A 12,197-nucleotide genomic window follows, 5' to 3' on the forward strand; every position below is an offset into this window, starting at 1 on the left:
AAGTGTATAAGTCCTGCTAAGATTTGCTTTCCCAAAATGCAGCACCTCACATTTATCTGAATTAAACTCCATCTGCCACTTCTCAGCCCATTGGCCCATCTGGTCCAGATCCTGTTGTAATCTGAGGTAACCTGCTTCGCTGTCCACTACACCTCCAATTTTGGTGTCACCTGCAAACTTACGAATTCTACCTCTTAAGCTCACATCCAAATCATTTATACAAATGATGAAAAGTAGATAATCCAGCACCGATCCTTCTGGCTCTCCGCTGGTTACAGGCCTCCGGTCTGAAAAACAACCCTCCACCACCACCTTCTGTCTTCTACCTTTGAAGCAGTACTATCTCTAAATGGCTAGTTCTCCCTGTATTCCATGAGATCTAACCTTGCTAATCAGTCTCCCATGGGGAACCTTGTCGAACGCCTTACTGAAGCCCATATAAATCACATCTACCACTCCGCATTCATCAATCTTCTTTGTTATTTCTTCCTGTCCCTCAGGATTCCCTCCAACAACTTGCCCACCACCGATGTCAGGCTCACCGGTCTACAGTTCCCTGGCTTGGCCTTACCACTCTCCTTAAACAGTGGCACCACATTAGCCAACCTCCAGTCTTCTAGCACCTCACCTGTGACTATCGATGATACAAATATCTCAGCAAGAGCCCCAGCAATCACTTCTCTAGCTTCCCACAGAATTCTAGGGTACACCTGATCAGGATTTGTCCACCTTTATACATTTCAAAACATCCAACATTTCCACCTCTGTAATATGGGCATTTTGCAAGATGTCACCATCTATTGCCTTACATTCTATATCTTCCATGTCCTTTTCCACAGTAAATACTGATGCAAAATACTCATTTAGTATCTCCCCCATTTCCTGCGGCTCCACACAAAGGCCATCTTGCTGATCTTTGAGGGGCCCTATTCTCTCCCTGGTTACCTTTTTGTCCTTAATGTATTTGTAAAGACCCTTGGATTCTCCTTAACTCTATTTACCAAAATGGTGGGGTAAAGCTAGATGCTGTCAGTGAACTGGTAGAACCCCATTTTCCCCCCATTCAATTAAGGGATATGGATATCACTGAATGAACTGCATTTATTGCCTATCCCTAGTTATCCTTGAGAAGGTGATGGTAAGCTGCCTTCTTGAACCATTATAGTCTGTGTGATGGATGCTGACCAATGATGCCCTTCTGGAAGGCATTCCAAGATTTTGATCCAGCAAAACTGAAGGAACAGTGATATATTTCCAAATCAGGATGGTGAGTAAGCTGGAGGGGAACCTGCAGGTAGCGGTCTTCCCATCTATGCTGCCCTTCTCTTCTAGATTGAGGTGTTCGTGGTTTTGGAAAAAAAGTATCTAAGGATCTTTGGTGAATTTCTGCAGTGCATCTTGTAGATAGTACACAATGCTGCTACAGACCATTGGTGGTGCCGTGGGTTGGTTTGTCCTGGACGTGTCAAGCTTATTTAATGCTGTTGGAGCTGGACCCATTTCAGGCAAATGGGAAGTATTTCACCACACTGTTGACCTGTGCCTTGTTGATGGTGGACAGGTTTTGGGGAGTCGGGAAGTGAGTTACTCAACACAGTAATCTTAGCTTCTGACCTGCCACTGTGTTTATGTGGTGGGTCCAGTGAGTCTCCAGTCAATAATAACCCTCAGGATATTGGTAGTGGGGATTCAGTGATGCTAAAATTGTTGGCATATCAAGGGGCAACGGTTCGATTATCTCTAATTGGAGATGGTCATTGCCTGACATTTGTGAGGTGCAAATGTTACTTGCCACTTGCCTGCCCAAGCCTGGATATTGCCAAGAATTGTTGCATTTGAACACAGACTGCTTCAGTATCTTAGGAGTTGCGAATGGTGTTGAACATTGTGGGATCAGCGAGCATCCCCACATCTAACCTTATGATGGAGGGAAGGTCAATTATCCACTTCTAGATGGCTGGGTCTAGGACACTACCCTGAGGAACTCCTGCAGAGACATCCTGGAGGTGACATGACTGACCTCCAACAACTGTTTTCCTGTGTTCCAGGTATGACTCCAACCAGTGGATACCCACTGATTCCATTTTTGCAAGGGCTGCTTGATGCCACACTGTCAATTGCAGCCTTGATGTCAAGGGCTGTCACTTTCACATCTGAAATTTGGTTCTTTTGTTTATGTTTCAACCAAGGCTGTAATGAGGTTAGGAGTTGAGCGGCCTGGGCAGAACCCAAACTGGGCAACACTGAGCACATTATTGCTGAGCAGTTGTTGCATGAAAGCACTGTTGATGACACCTTCCATTAATACTATCAAACAGTCTTACAATTGTATCAAAACAACTCTTAATTAATGTTTCATATGCCATCTTGTGTGACTGTGACAAAGGTAAACTAGCCCTCATCTTTGATCTGCACATGCATTCTTCAACATGGTTGACCACACTGCTGTCCTCCCAATTTATTTCCCCATTGTCCAGCTGGGTGGGTGCACTGACTTGGTTCCATTGTCACCTACCTGACCATAATTATCTCTGATGCCTTCTCATCCTGCTCCTGTACCATTACCTCTCTCCCCAAAGAATCTTATTGTTGCCCCCTTCTGTTTTTCAAACTTCATCACAAAACACAGTATCAGGTTTCCTGGCTTCAGGTTAAACATAGGCAAGGAAACCTTCTGCTGATTACCACGTATCATCCTCCCTCAGCTGATGAATCAGTACTTCTCCATGTTGAACAACATTTGAGAAAGTACACAAAAGAGCAAAATGTATTTTGGGTTGAGGATTTCAATGTCCACCACCAACAGTGACTCAGCACCAGCACTACTGGTCAAACTGGTCAGGTCTTAAAGAACATAACTGCTAGACTGGGTCTGCAACAGGTGGTGAGAGAATAAATAAGAGGGAGAAAAATACTTGACCTTATCCTTACCAATCTGCCGGCTGCAAATGCATCTGTCCATGACAGTTTCAGTAAGTGATCACTGCACAGTCCCTGTGGAGACGGATGTTCCATTTTATATTCAGAATAATCTCCATTGTGTTGTTTAGCACTACGAGCACACTAAACGGGACAGACTTTGAACAGATCTAGCAACTGAAGTCTGGGCATCGGTGAGGCACTGTGGGTCATCATTATCAGTAGCAGCAGAATTTTAGTCCAGCACAATCTCCAACCTCATGGCTCAGCATACTCACCCACTCAACCATTACCATTAAGCCGAAGGATTAACCCTGGTTCAATGGACAGTGCTGATGGGCATACCAAGAACAGCACCAGGCATTCCTGAAAATGAGGTGGCACCTGCTGAAGCTATCAAACAGGATTACTTGTGTGCCAAACAGCATAAGCAGCATGTGATAGGCCAAGCTAAGCAATCCAAAATCCAATGGGATGAGATCGAAGCTCTGCAGTCCTGCCATATCCAATCGTGATTGATGGTTAACAATTAAGCAATTCACTGGAGGCAGACGTTCCACAAATATCCCCACCCTCAATGATGGAAGCGCCAACACATCAGTGCAAAAGATAAAGCTGAAGCAGTAGCAGCAATCTTCAACCAGGAGTGCCAAGTGGATGATCCATCTCAGCCTCCTCCAGTGGTCCCCAACATTGCAGATACCAGTCTTCAGCAAATTTGATATTAAGAATGGTTGGAGACACTGGATACTGCAAGGACTATGGGCCCTGACTACATTCCTGCAATAGTACTGAAGACTTGTGCTCCAGAACTTGCCGTTTCCCTAACCAAGCTCTTCCAGTCAGTTACAACACTGGCATCTACCCAAGATAGAAAATTGCCCAGGTATGTCCTATACACAAAACACAGGACAAATCCAACACAGTCAATTACCATCTCATCAGTCGACTGGTGTCCTAGGCCCAACCATCTTCAGCTGCTTCATCAAAGACCATCCCTTGATTGGAAGGTCAGAAAAAGGGATGTTCCAAGAAGCACAAGTCAGCAGTGTGATGGAAAACTCCCCATTGGCCTGAATGCTAGACTGGGTGCAGCCTCAACAACACTCAAGAAGCTTGACACCATCCAGAACAAAGTAGCCTGCTTATTGGCACCACATCCATAAACATCCACTTTCTCCACCACTGACGCTCAGTAGTAGCAGTGTGCATGATAAAATGCACTTCAGAAATTCACCAAAGATCTGCACCTTCTCAATCCACAATCACTTCCATCTAGAAAGACGAGATCAGTAGATACTGGAGAAGGCCACCACCTACATGTTCCCTCAAGCCACTCATTGAATCATATACCATACAGAAACAGACTCTCCGGTCCAACTCGTCCATGCTGGCCAAATATCCCAAATTAATCTAGTACCATTTGCCAGCATTTTGCCCATATCCCTCTAAATCCTTCCTCTTCATGTACCTATCCAGATACCTTTCATACTTGCACCACGTCTGCGTGAAAAAAGTTGCCCATTAGGTCCCTTTTATATCATTCCCCTCTCACCTTAAACTTATGTCCTCTAGCTTTGGACCTCCCTACCCTTGGCTCTTTATCCTATCCATGCCCCTCATGATTTTATAAATCGCTATAAGATAACCCCTCAGCCACTGGCACTCCAGGAAAAATAGCCCCAGCCTATTCAGCCTCTCCCTATAGCTCAAACCCTCCAACCCCGACAACATTCTTGTAAATCTTTTCTGTACCCTTTCAAGTTTAACAAAATCTTTCCTAAAGCAGGGGGACCAAACTGAATGCAATACTCCAAAGGTAGGCCTAACCAATGTCCTGTACCATGGCAACATAACATCCCAACTCTTATACTCAATGCACTGACTAACAAAGGCAAGTGTACCAAATGCTTTCTTCACTACCTTGTCTACTGTGACTTCACTTTCAAGGAATTACAAACCTGCAACCCAAGGTCTCTTTGCTTGGCAATACTCCCTAGGAATCTACCATTAAAGGGTATAAATCCTACCCTGATTTGCCTTAACAAAATGCAACACTTTACATTTATCTAAATTAAACTCCATGTGCCTCTCCTGACTTGGAAATGTATTGCCGTTTCTTCAGTGTTGCTGGGTCAAATCCTGGAATTCCCTCTCCAAGGGCATTGTAGGTCAATCTACAACAGGTGGACTGCAGTGGTTCAAATAGGCAGCTCAACATCACCTTCTCAAGAGCATCTAGGGATGGGCAATAAATGCTGGTAAGCCAGTGACACCCATGGCCCACAAATGAATTTTAAAGAAAGGACAATAACCTGACTAAAGGAAGTGAAATATCAAGATGAACGGCAATATGGGAGAGCTTAAGAGAAAAGGTAGGGTGGAAATGGGGCATCAGCTTGCAACAATCATGAGCTAAAGATTAGGAGATAATGATGGTAGATTTAAATTAATACAACTAATCAGCCATGATCTCATTGATTGTTGGAACAGACACAAGAAATTCAATTATTTACTTCTCTTTCTATGTTCCCACATGTTCATTTTTTAGTTTTGTTGACTGATCAGTTTAATTCATCTTTTTTCAGATTTCCAGCAATTAATAGCTGTTGTTTCTCTTTAAATCTGTATATTCAAAATGAGAAGCTGCAAGATTAATAAACAATCTTATCACTTTGTTTGTGTCATGATTAACTCCTTTCAATTAGCGGGTTTTCATCTCCTCTGAAGTATGTTGAAAGTTTTGCTTTTACAATTACAAAGGAAAAATTGCCTCTTATAACTGCTTGTACTTGCTGTTTTTGTCATGAAAACTATGAGTACAACAAATATAAATTGGATGGATAATTGTGCAACATATGCTCATTTATGTTTTGTATCCAGTTGAATAACAAATTGAATAACAATATTTGTCTCTTCAATTTTGTTCTCGATGATTAGTTCAGTGCCTTAAATTCCGGGTTTTGCTATTTTCAAACGGTCCTTTTTTGTCCAATCATAAATTACAATGCATGGAAATGTTGATGCAATACTCTACTATAGACAAGAATGATTATTCAATCGGTTTATCTCTAGCCCATTTATGTAACACTGCCATCCTCCCCTTCCCTCCTATATATGATCAAAGGTGGCTGATGTCAGAAAAGGAAAAGAGTTATCTAAATATAGTTGGAGTCCTCTTTTGAATTGGGCTTTGATAGGGAACTTTGCTTGGCATCCAACTCCATTTTCCATAGTTTGGGAATGTTTGATGCTGATAATAGCCCAAAAAACAAAATGTTCCAGTCTCTGACATTATCAAATTTCATGACCACGATTTACAAAAAACAGTTCGTAGCTGACTTGTACAGTTACAAGCTATATAAAATACTTTGCTGCAACATCACTTCTCTTCCTGAATGATTTCCACAAGCAACATTCATGGAGATAAACTGCCTACATGCGAAATAAATGGATTTATTTTAAAGTAGGTACAATGGGCCAATGGCTTCCTCTGTGCTACATCATACACAACCTATTATTCAAAAATTTAACATTTCTATGATCTCAATTCCACAGTGACATTACACAGCTGGGAAATCTTCCTTTTTATATTATCTTATGTTTTCACTCTGACTAATCTTCCATGTATTAAGTCAAAAGTACATTGTGTATAACCAAAATGTTTTACCTCAATTGTTTTCTTCAACAGCTGTAAATAGACTACGATGTAAAATGAGATGCTTTAGTAATGCATCATTGTGGAAAAAGTGAGGCCTGCAGATGCTGGAGACCAGAGTTGAAAAATGTGGTGCTAGAAAAACACAGCAGGCCAGGCAGCATCCGAGGAGCAGGAGAATCGACGTTTCGGTCCTGAAGAAGGGCTTATGCCTGAAACGTCGATTCTCCTGCTTCTCGGATGCTGCCTGGCCTGCTGTGTTTTTCCAGCACCACATTTTTCAACTAATGCATCATTGTGCCTAATTTGACTGTCCCTTTTATAGTAAGTTCAACAAACAGAACAACTGGGCAAGTTATTGGAGGGAATCCTGAGGGACAGGATGTACATGTATTTGGAAAGACAAGGACTGATCAGGAATAGTCAACACGGCTTTGTGTGTGGCAAATCATGTCTCACAAACTTGAGTGAGTTTTTTGAGGAAGTAACAAAGAGGATTGATGAGGGCAGAGCGGTAGATGTGATCTATATGGACTTCAGTAAGGCGTTCGACAATGTTCCCCATGGGAGACTGATTAGCAAGGTTAGATCTCACAGAATGGAGGTGTAGTGGACAGCGAAGAGGGTTACCTCAGATTACAACAGGATCTTGATCAGATGCGCCAGTGGGCTGAGAAGTGGCAGGTGGAGTTTAATTCAGATAAATGCAAGCATTTTGGGAAAGGAAATCTTAGCAGGACTTATACACGTAATGGTAAGATCCTAGGGAGTGTTGCTGAACAAAGAGACCTTGGAATGCAGGTTCATACCTCCTCGAAAGTGGAGTCGCAGGTAGATAGGATAGTGAAGAAGGCGTTTAGTATGCTTTCTTTTATTGGTCAAAGTATTGAGTGCAGGAGTTGGGAGGTCATGCTGTAGCTCCCAACTGGACAGGACATTGGTTAGGCCACTGTTGGAATATTGCATGCAATTCTGGTCTCCTTCCTATCGGAAAGATGTTGTGAAACTTGAAAGGGTTCAGAAAAGATGTACAGGATGTTGCCAGGGTTGGAGATTTTGAGCTATGGGGAGAGGCTGAACAGACTGGGGCTGTTTTCCCTGGAGCGGCAGAGGCTGAGGGGTGACCTTACAGAGGTTTACAAATTCCACTTCATCGGCCCCCTTCTCTCTCTGAAATAATACAAGTGCCCTCTGATGGCACTTCCACTTTGAGGGATCCTTGAGGTCTCCTGCCTACCTCAGCAGGGGGCTGCCATTCCTCTGATTGGGCTGCCAACATCAGGAGCATGGCTACTATCCTTAAAAACAGCGAGGCAGTCTCCAGGTAGACTACAAAAGATGATACATGGGTTCAGGATCTCTATTTTCTTCCAGACAGGAAACTGATAAACTTGTAGAAAGATCCAGCTTGACAATTCTAAATTCTTAATTTAAACTAAACCATGGAGCATGGGAAACAACAGTTACTAAAACTATACTGAAATTAAAGTGAATCATAACTTGAGCCAAGTTACTTTCTAAGAATCCAATCCAGTAGTTATTTGGCCTATTTAAACATTTACTGAAAAAAACCATAAGCATTTTGCCAAATGTAATCAGTACAATTCTCTCAACAAAAATAAAAATGTCTTTATTTTTACCATTACAATAAGTACTGGATGTCCCAGACTTTAGACATGATAGTTCAGTATTCAAACTTAGCCCAACTCCAAAGAAGACTTGTATCAAACTCAAAACATTAACTATTTTTCTCTCCACTGGCACAGTGGTTAGCACTGCTGCCTCATAGGGACCTGGATTCAATTTCAGCATTGGGTGGGTGATTATGTTGAGTTTGCATGATCTCTCTGTTTCTGTGTGGGTTTCCTTTGGATGGTATAGTTTCTTTCCACAGTCCAAAGATTTGGTTAAGCTAAATTTGCTCGTGGTGTGCAGTGATAAGTGGGTTAACTATGTAAATCTGGAGTCTGGGGTTATGGGATACTCTTTGGAGGGTTGGTGCAGATTCGATGGGCTGAATGACCTTTGCCTGCACTGCAGTGATTCTATGATATTGCCAGAGCATTTAGCAATACTTTGAGTGTAAACCTACTTAGAATCTTAGCTGTACTTTTACAAACCTAATCCCCTAAAAAATTGTAAGCACTTTTGTTCTCTGTCCTTTAACCTATTGATTATCCGTGCTGCCACATTCTCTTTCATAACATATGTTTTTTTTTAAAGAATGCTTCTATTGCAGCAGTTAGCAAAGGCTATCTATATAAATAATAACATAGTTCATTAGTAAGGAAATTTTATTATCTTAAAGAGTATTATTAAATTTGTCAGGCATAACTTGCTTTTTACAAATCCATGCTGGCTGGTCTTAATTAAAGTACATCTTTCCAGGGGAGTTCAGATTTTATGTTACCAGTTTACCCACCAAAGGTGTTAACAGCCTTATTTATAGTTATTTCTCTCCCTCTTTTAAACAGAGGTGTACATTGGCAACCATCCAGTGTTCTGGAGATCAAATGATGTTTGAAGCACTGCAGTAATAGCCTCTGATATGATTTCTTTAAGCATTCTTGGGTGCATGCCATGAGAACGCTAAGCTGTTTCCAATATGTTACATCTATCTTTTTATTACAGATTCCTAATAGTTATTCTATCTAATTGCTCCATCACCACTTATAGTCTTACAATTACATTACCACACTGAAAAAGCTGAGGCAAAGGGCTCAGTTAATGTTTCTACCAGTCCTTCATCCCACCCACAAGTTGAATTCCTTTCTCATTTCTATTTAATCCACCTTGACTTTTAATTATTTATCCAATTTCTGTCTTTTTTTTAAACTATATTTCTCTATTACGTGACAGAGTTTTCATTTTATTTTGCCACACATTTTTATTTTATATTTTGATGATATTCTTGTGTGTTAATATCTCTAAACTTGTCAGGCATTTACTTGCCTGTCCCATCCCCATCCACCAGTTTGACTTGCAAAAAAAAAAATCGCTTCATTCAAGCAATTCCAGTGGTGGAAGCACCATCTTTATTGTGCAGTCCGTACACTTATCAGCTCCTGTTTGAATACAGTGGAAAATGTTGGGGCTCATTGGCCAGTTTTTCATTGTAGTTCAAGTAGGTTACCTCATTTTAAAGAGCTCATGTAAGTTGACTTTTTGTCCTCAATCAAACTTCTTTATTTAATTGGTTTATCTTTTTCTTATTTTTAATTTTAAAACTAAGTATGTTATTGTCTCTACTTCCTAGTTGCTTCTTGCCTTTACATAACATAATAAACCCACTTAATTTCTTAGAACTTGATCTGGATTTGCCTCCTTTCTTAGTAAACTAAAAACACACTGTGGAAATGCCGTGCCATGCATTACTTTTAATCAAGTTTATCTGTGAACAACCAAAACCACCCACTATTTATGGTCATTTTGTATCTATCCCTTAGAATACATTTCATCCTTACTTCATAATGCTAATAGATTTCACACATCTTCTACAGTATCTGTGTTCTCATGTTATCATGGAAACAAAATAGGACAAACCTTGTATGTCTTTGTTCTAGCTTGCTCTCCCATAGATTAGGTATACTACATTAGTGAACAAAAACTCAATAAAATGTAGTTAATGTAGCGTCCTAAAAATTCTGTGATAATGTTCAGCACCATGGCACTCATTGATACACTTTAGATTTCCATGATCAGTGGGCAGTACAGGCCAAGTACAGTAGCAGCCCTGGGAATTAAATCTTAATTTGAATTTGTAAGTTTTGGGCCACCTTTGAGGGCTCTTGTGGTGTATTGGTAACATCCGTACCTCTGAGCCAGAGACTCCGGTTCAAGTCCCACCTTTTCCAGAGGTGTGTAATAAATCTCTGAATAGGTTGATAAGAAATTGCTTTTATGTTTCCTTTTATAGATTTTATTTTTGTTACGGTGCCCCTTAAAGAGGTTGTCACATCTTTAGTTAGCTAAATTGCTTTATTATTTAGGTTTCCAAAAGCATAAACAGCACCATCTCACCTTTTATTTAAAATGCATTTTAGAGTGATATCTAAATGTTTCTTTGATGTCTGTTTGCTTTCTTGTTTCAACTTGTACTTTGTTTCCATTTTTTGCTTTTCTTTGCTTACAAATATACAAAACAATCTAGATGGACCTGTAAATAAAACCCATCATCCCAAAAGAAGTGTGAATGGTGCAAAGGTCCTAAAAGTTAAAACAAAACTTTTAAAAAAGTAATGACTGTTTGGAAGACACCATTCAATCTCAAAATTTAGATGACAATGACAGTTTGGACTTTGCTTTTGTAATCAAAAGAGGATTGTTTCCCTAGTTACTATTCCCACCAGTTGAAATCTCATGTGTTTGAAATTCAATACTATCCAACACTGCAGGTCATGTTCAAATTACTTGACTGCCAACAGTGGGATAACTGCTATTATATCTTTTCAAATTTACTGTAATAGTCTGTGAATTATTTAAATTCTGATTACTGTTTGCAACCTGTTCATTTATAACTCAAGCGTATTCAATTTACTTTGGCTTGGTGTATTTGTTCATTTTAATTCTGTTCAGTTATCTTCCTACTTGGCCACTTACACATGCTTCTAAGATTATTTGCAAGTAAAATGCTGAAATATAGATGAAGCGAAGTTGGGTCACCCTTTGAACGCCTGACGTGAAGTGAAACTCTCCGAGCAGCGATAAAGTTAGAAAAAATTGCAACGGCAGGTCGGTGGAAAAATGAAGGGGAGAAGGCAAAAAGGGAGCAGCGAGAGGGGAAACAAGAGCGAACGATGGGCAACTGCTGTCAGTGGGGGAAGTGGTTGAGCGAGAGGCATCATGTATTTGCAGCAGAATGAAGTGAGGCAGATGCAAGTACTCAGTGGATGCAGCAGCAGTCAATAGGACAACTTCGTTTTAAAAGATGCTAGTGATCTCTGGAGGTACAAAGAGGCGCTGTCCCCACCGGGACATGCAGATACAGGAGACCTTACCCCAGGAAAAGAGGTGAGCGAGGGGAATGAAAATAACATAGGACCAAATTTAAAAAAAAACCCCTCAGAACAGGGGGGGTAAAGCTCACCGGAAACAAAACAAAAGCAATGTAAAGCCGTGCAGCAGAAAACAGTTGCCAAATGCTGTGAGGACAAGGAGTGACCATTAAAGGGACAGGCTGAGAAACACCCGCTGGTTCCGATTTGCGGCTTTTCTATTCGATTTCCAACGCTCGCGCCAGGGATGTCACCACTTCATTACAATTAAAGTCACAAACTTTACGTTTATCAGCGAAGATTTGTTTGATTTTTGTTTACCTCACCAGCCGAGAGTCACACATCGCCGGCTCCCGGGAAACAACTTCCTCCAAGATGGCGCACGGCAGCCGTTAGCACCAGGCCGGAACCAACGGGCAACGGGGTGAAGGAGGAAGGAGCCGAGGGAACGGATATGGAGTGACACGTCTTTCCGCCGTTGGGTCACGCGCAGCTGATGTGTGCATGACTGTGACGTAAGGCGAGTAAGCCTGAGGGTGACCACTGTCCGGACACGGTCATTTTGTCCCTGAGAGTGACCACTGTCCTGTCCGGAGAGGGTCAGTGCGTGTCCCTGAGACTGACCA

At 41.3% G+C, this 12,197-nt stretch overlaps 1 protein-coding gene across 3 annotated transcripts in view; it reads right to left on the bottom strand.

The window, feature by feature from the left end:
- Positions 1-11,993, bottom strand: part of fam204a (family with sequence similarity 204 member A) — a 77,159-nt gene extending 65,166 nt beyond the window's left edge. The window contains exon 1 of one of the 3 annotated variants that reach the window (XM_043712848.1): positions 11,893-11,993. In XM_043712848.1, the coding sequence (XP_043568783.1) occupies positions 11,893-11,915 (23 nt within the window). In that variant the 5' untranslated portion in view covers positions 11,916-11,993. Of the gene's footprint in view, positions 1-2,931; positions 3,031-11,892 lie in introns of those variants that run through there. The other 2 variants (XM_043712847.1, XM_043712846.1) reach the window with 2 other exon arrangements.
- Between the last annotated feature and the right edge of the window lie 204 nt (positions 11,994-12,197).

Source organism: Chiloscyllium plagiosum, chromosome 22 (assembly GCF_004010195.1).
Source record: "Chiloscyllium plagiosum isolate BGI_BamShark_2017 chromosome 22, ASM401019v2, whole genome shotgun sequence".
In the NCBI taxonomy this organism is placed as follows: Eukaryota; Metazoa; Chordata; class Chondrichthyes; order Orectolobiformes; family Hemiscylliidae; genus Chiloscyllium; species Chiloscyllium plagiosum.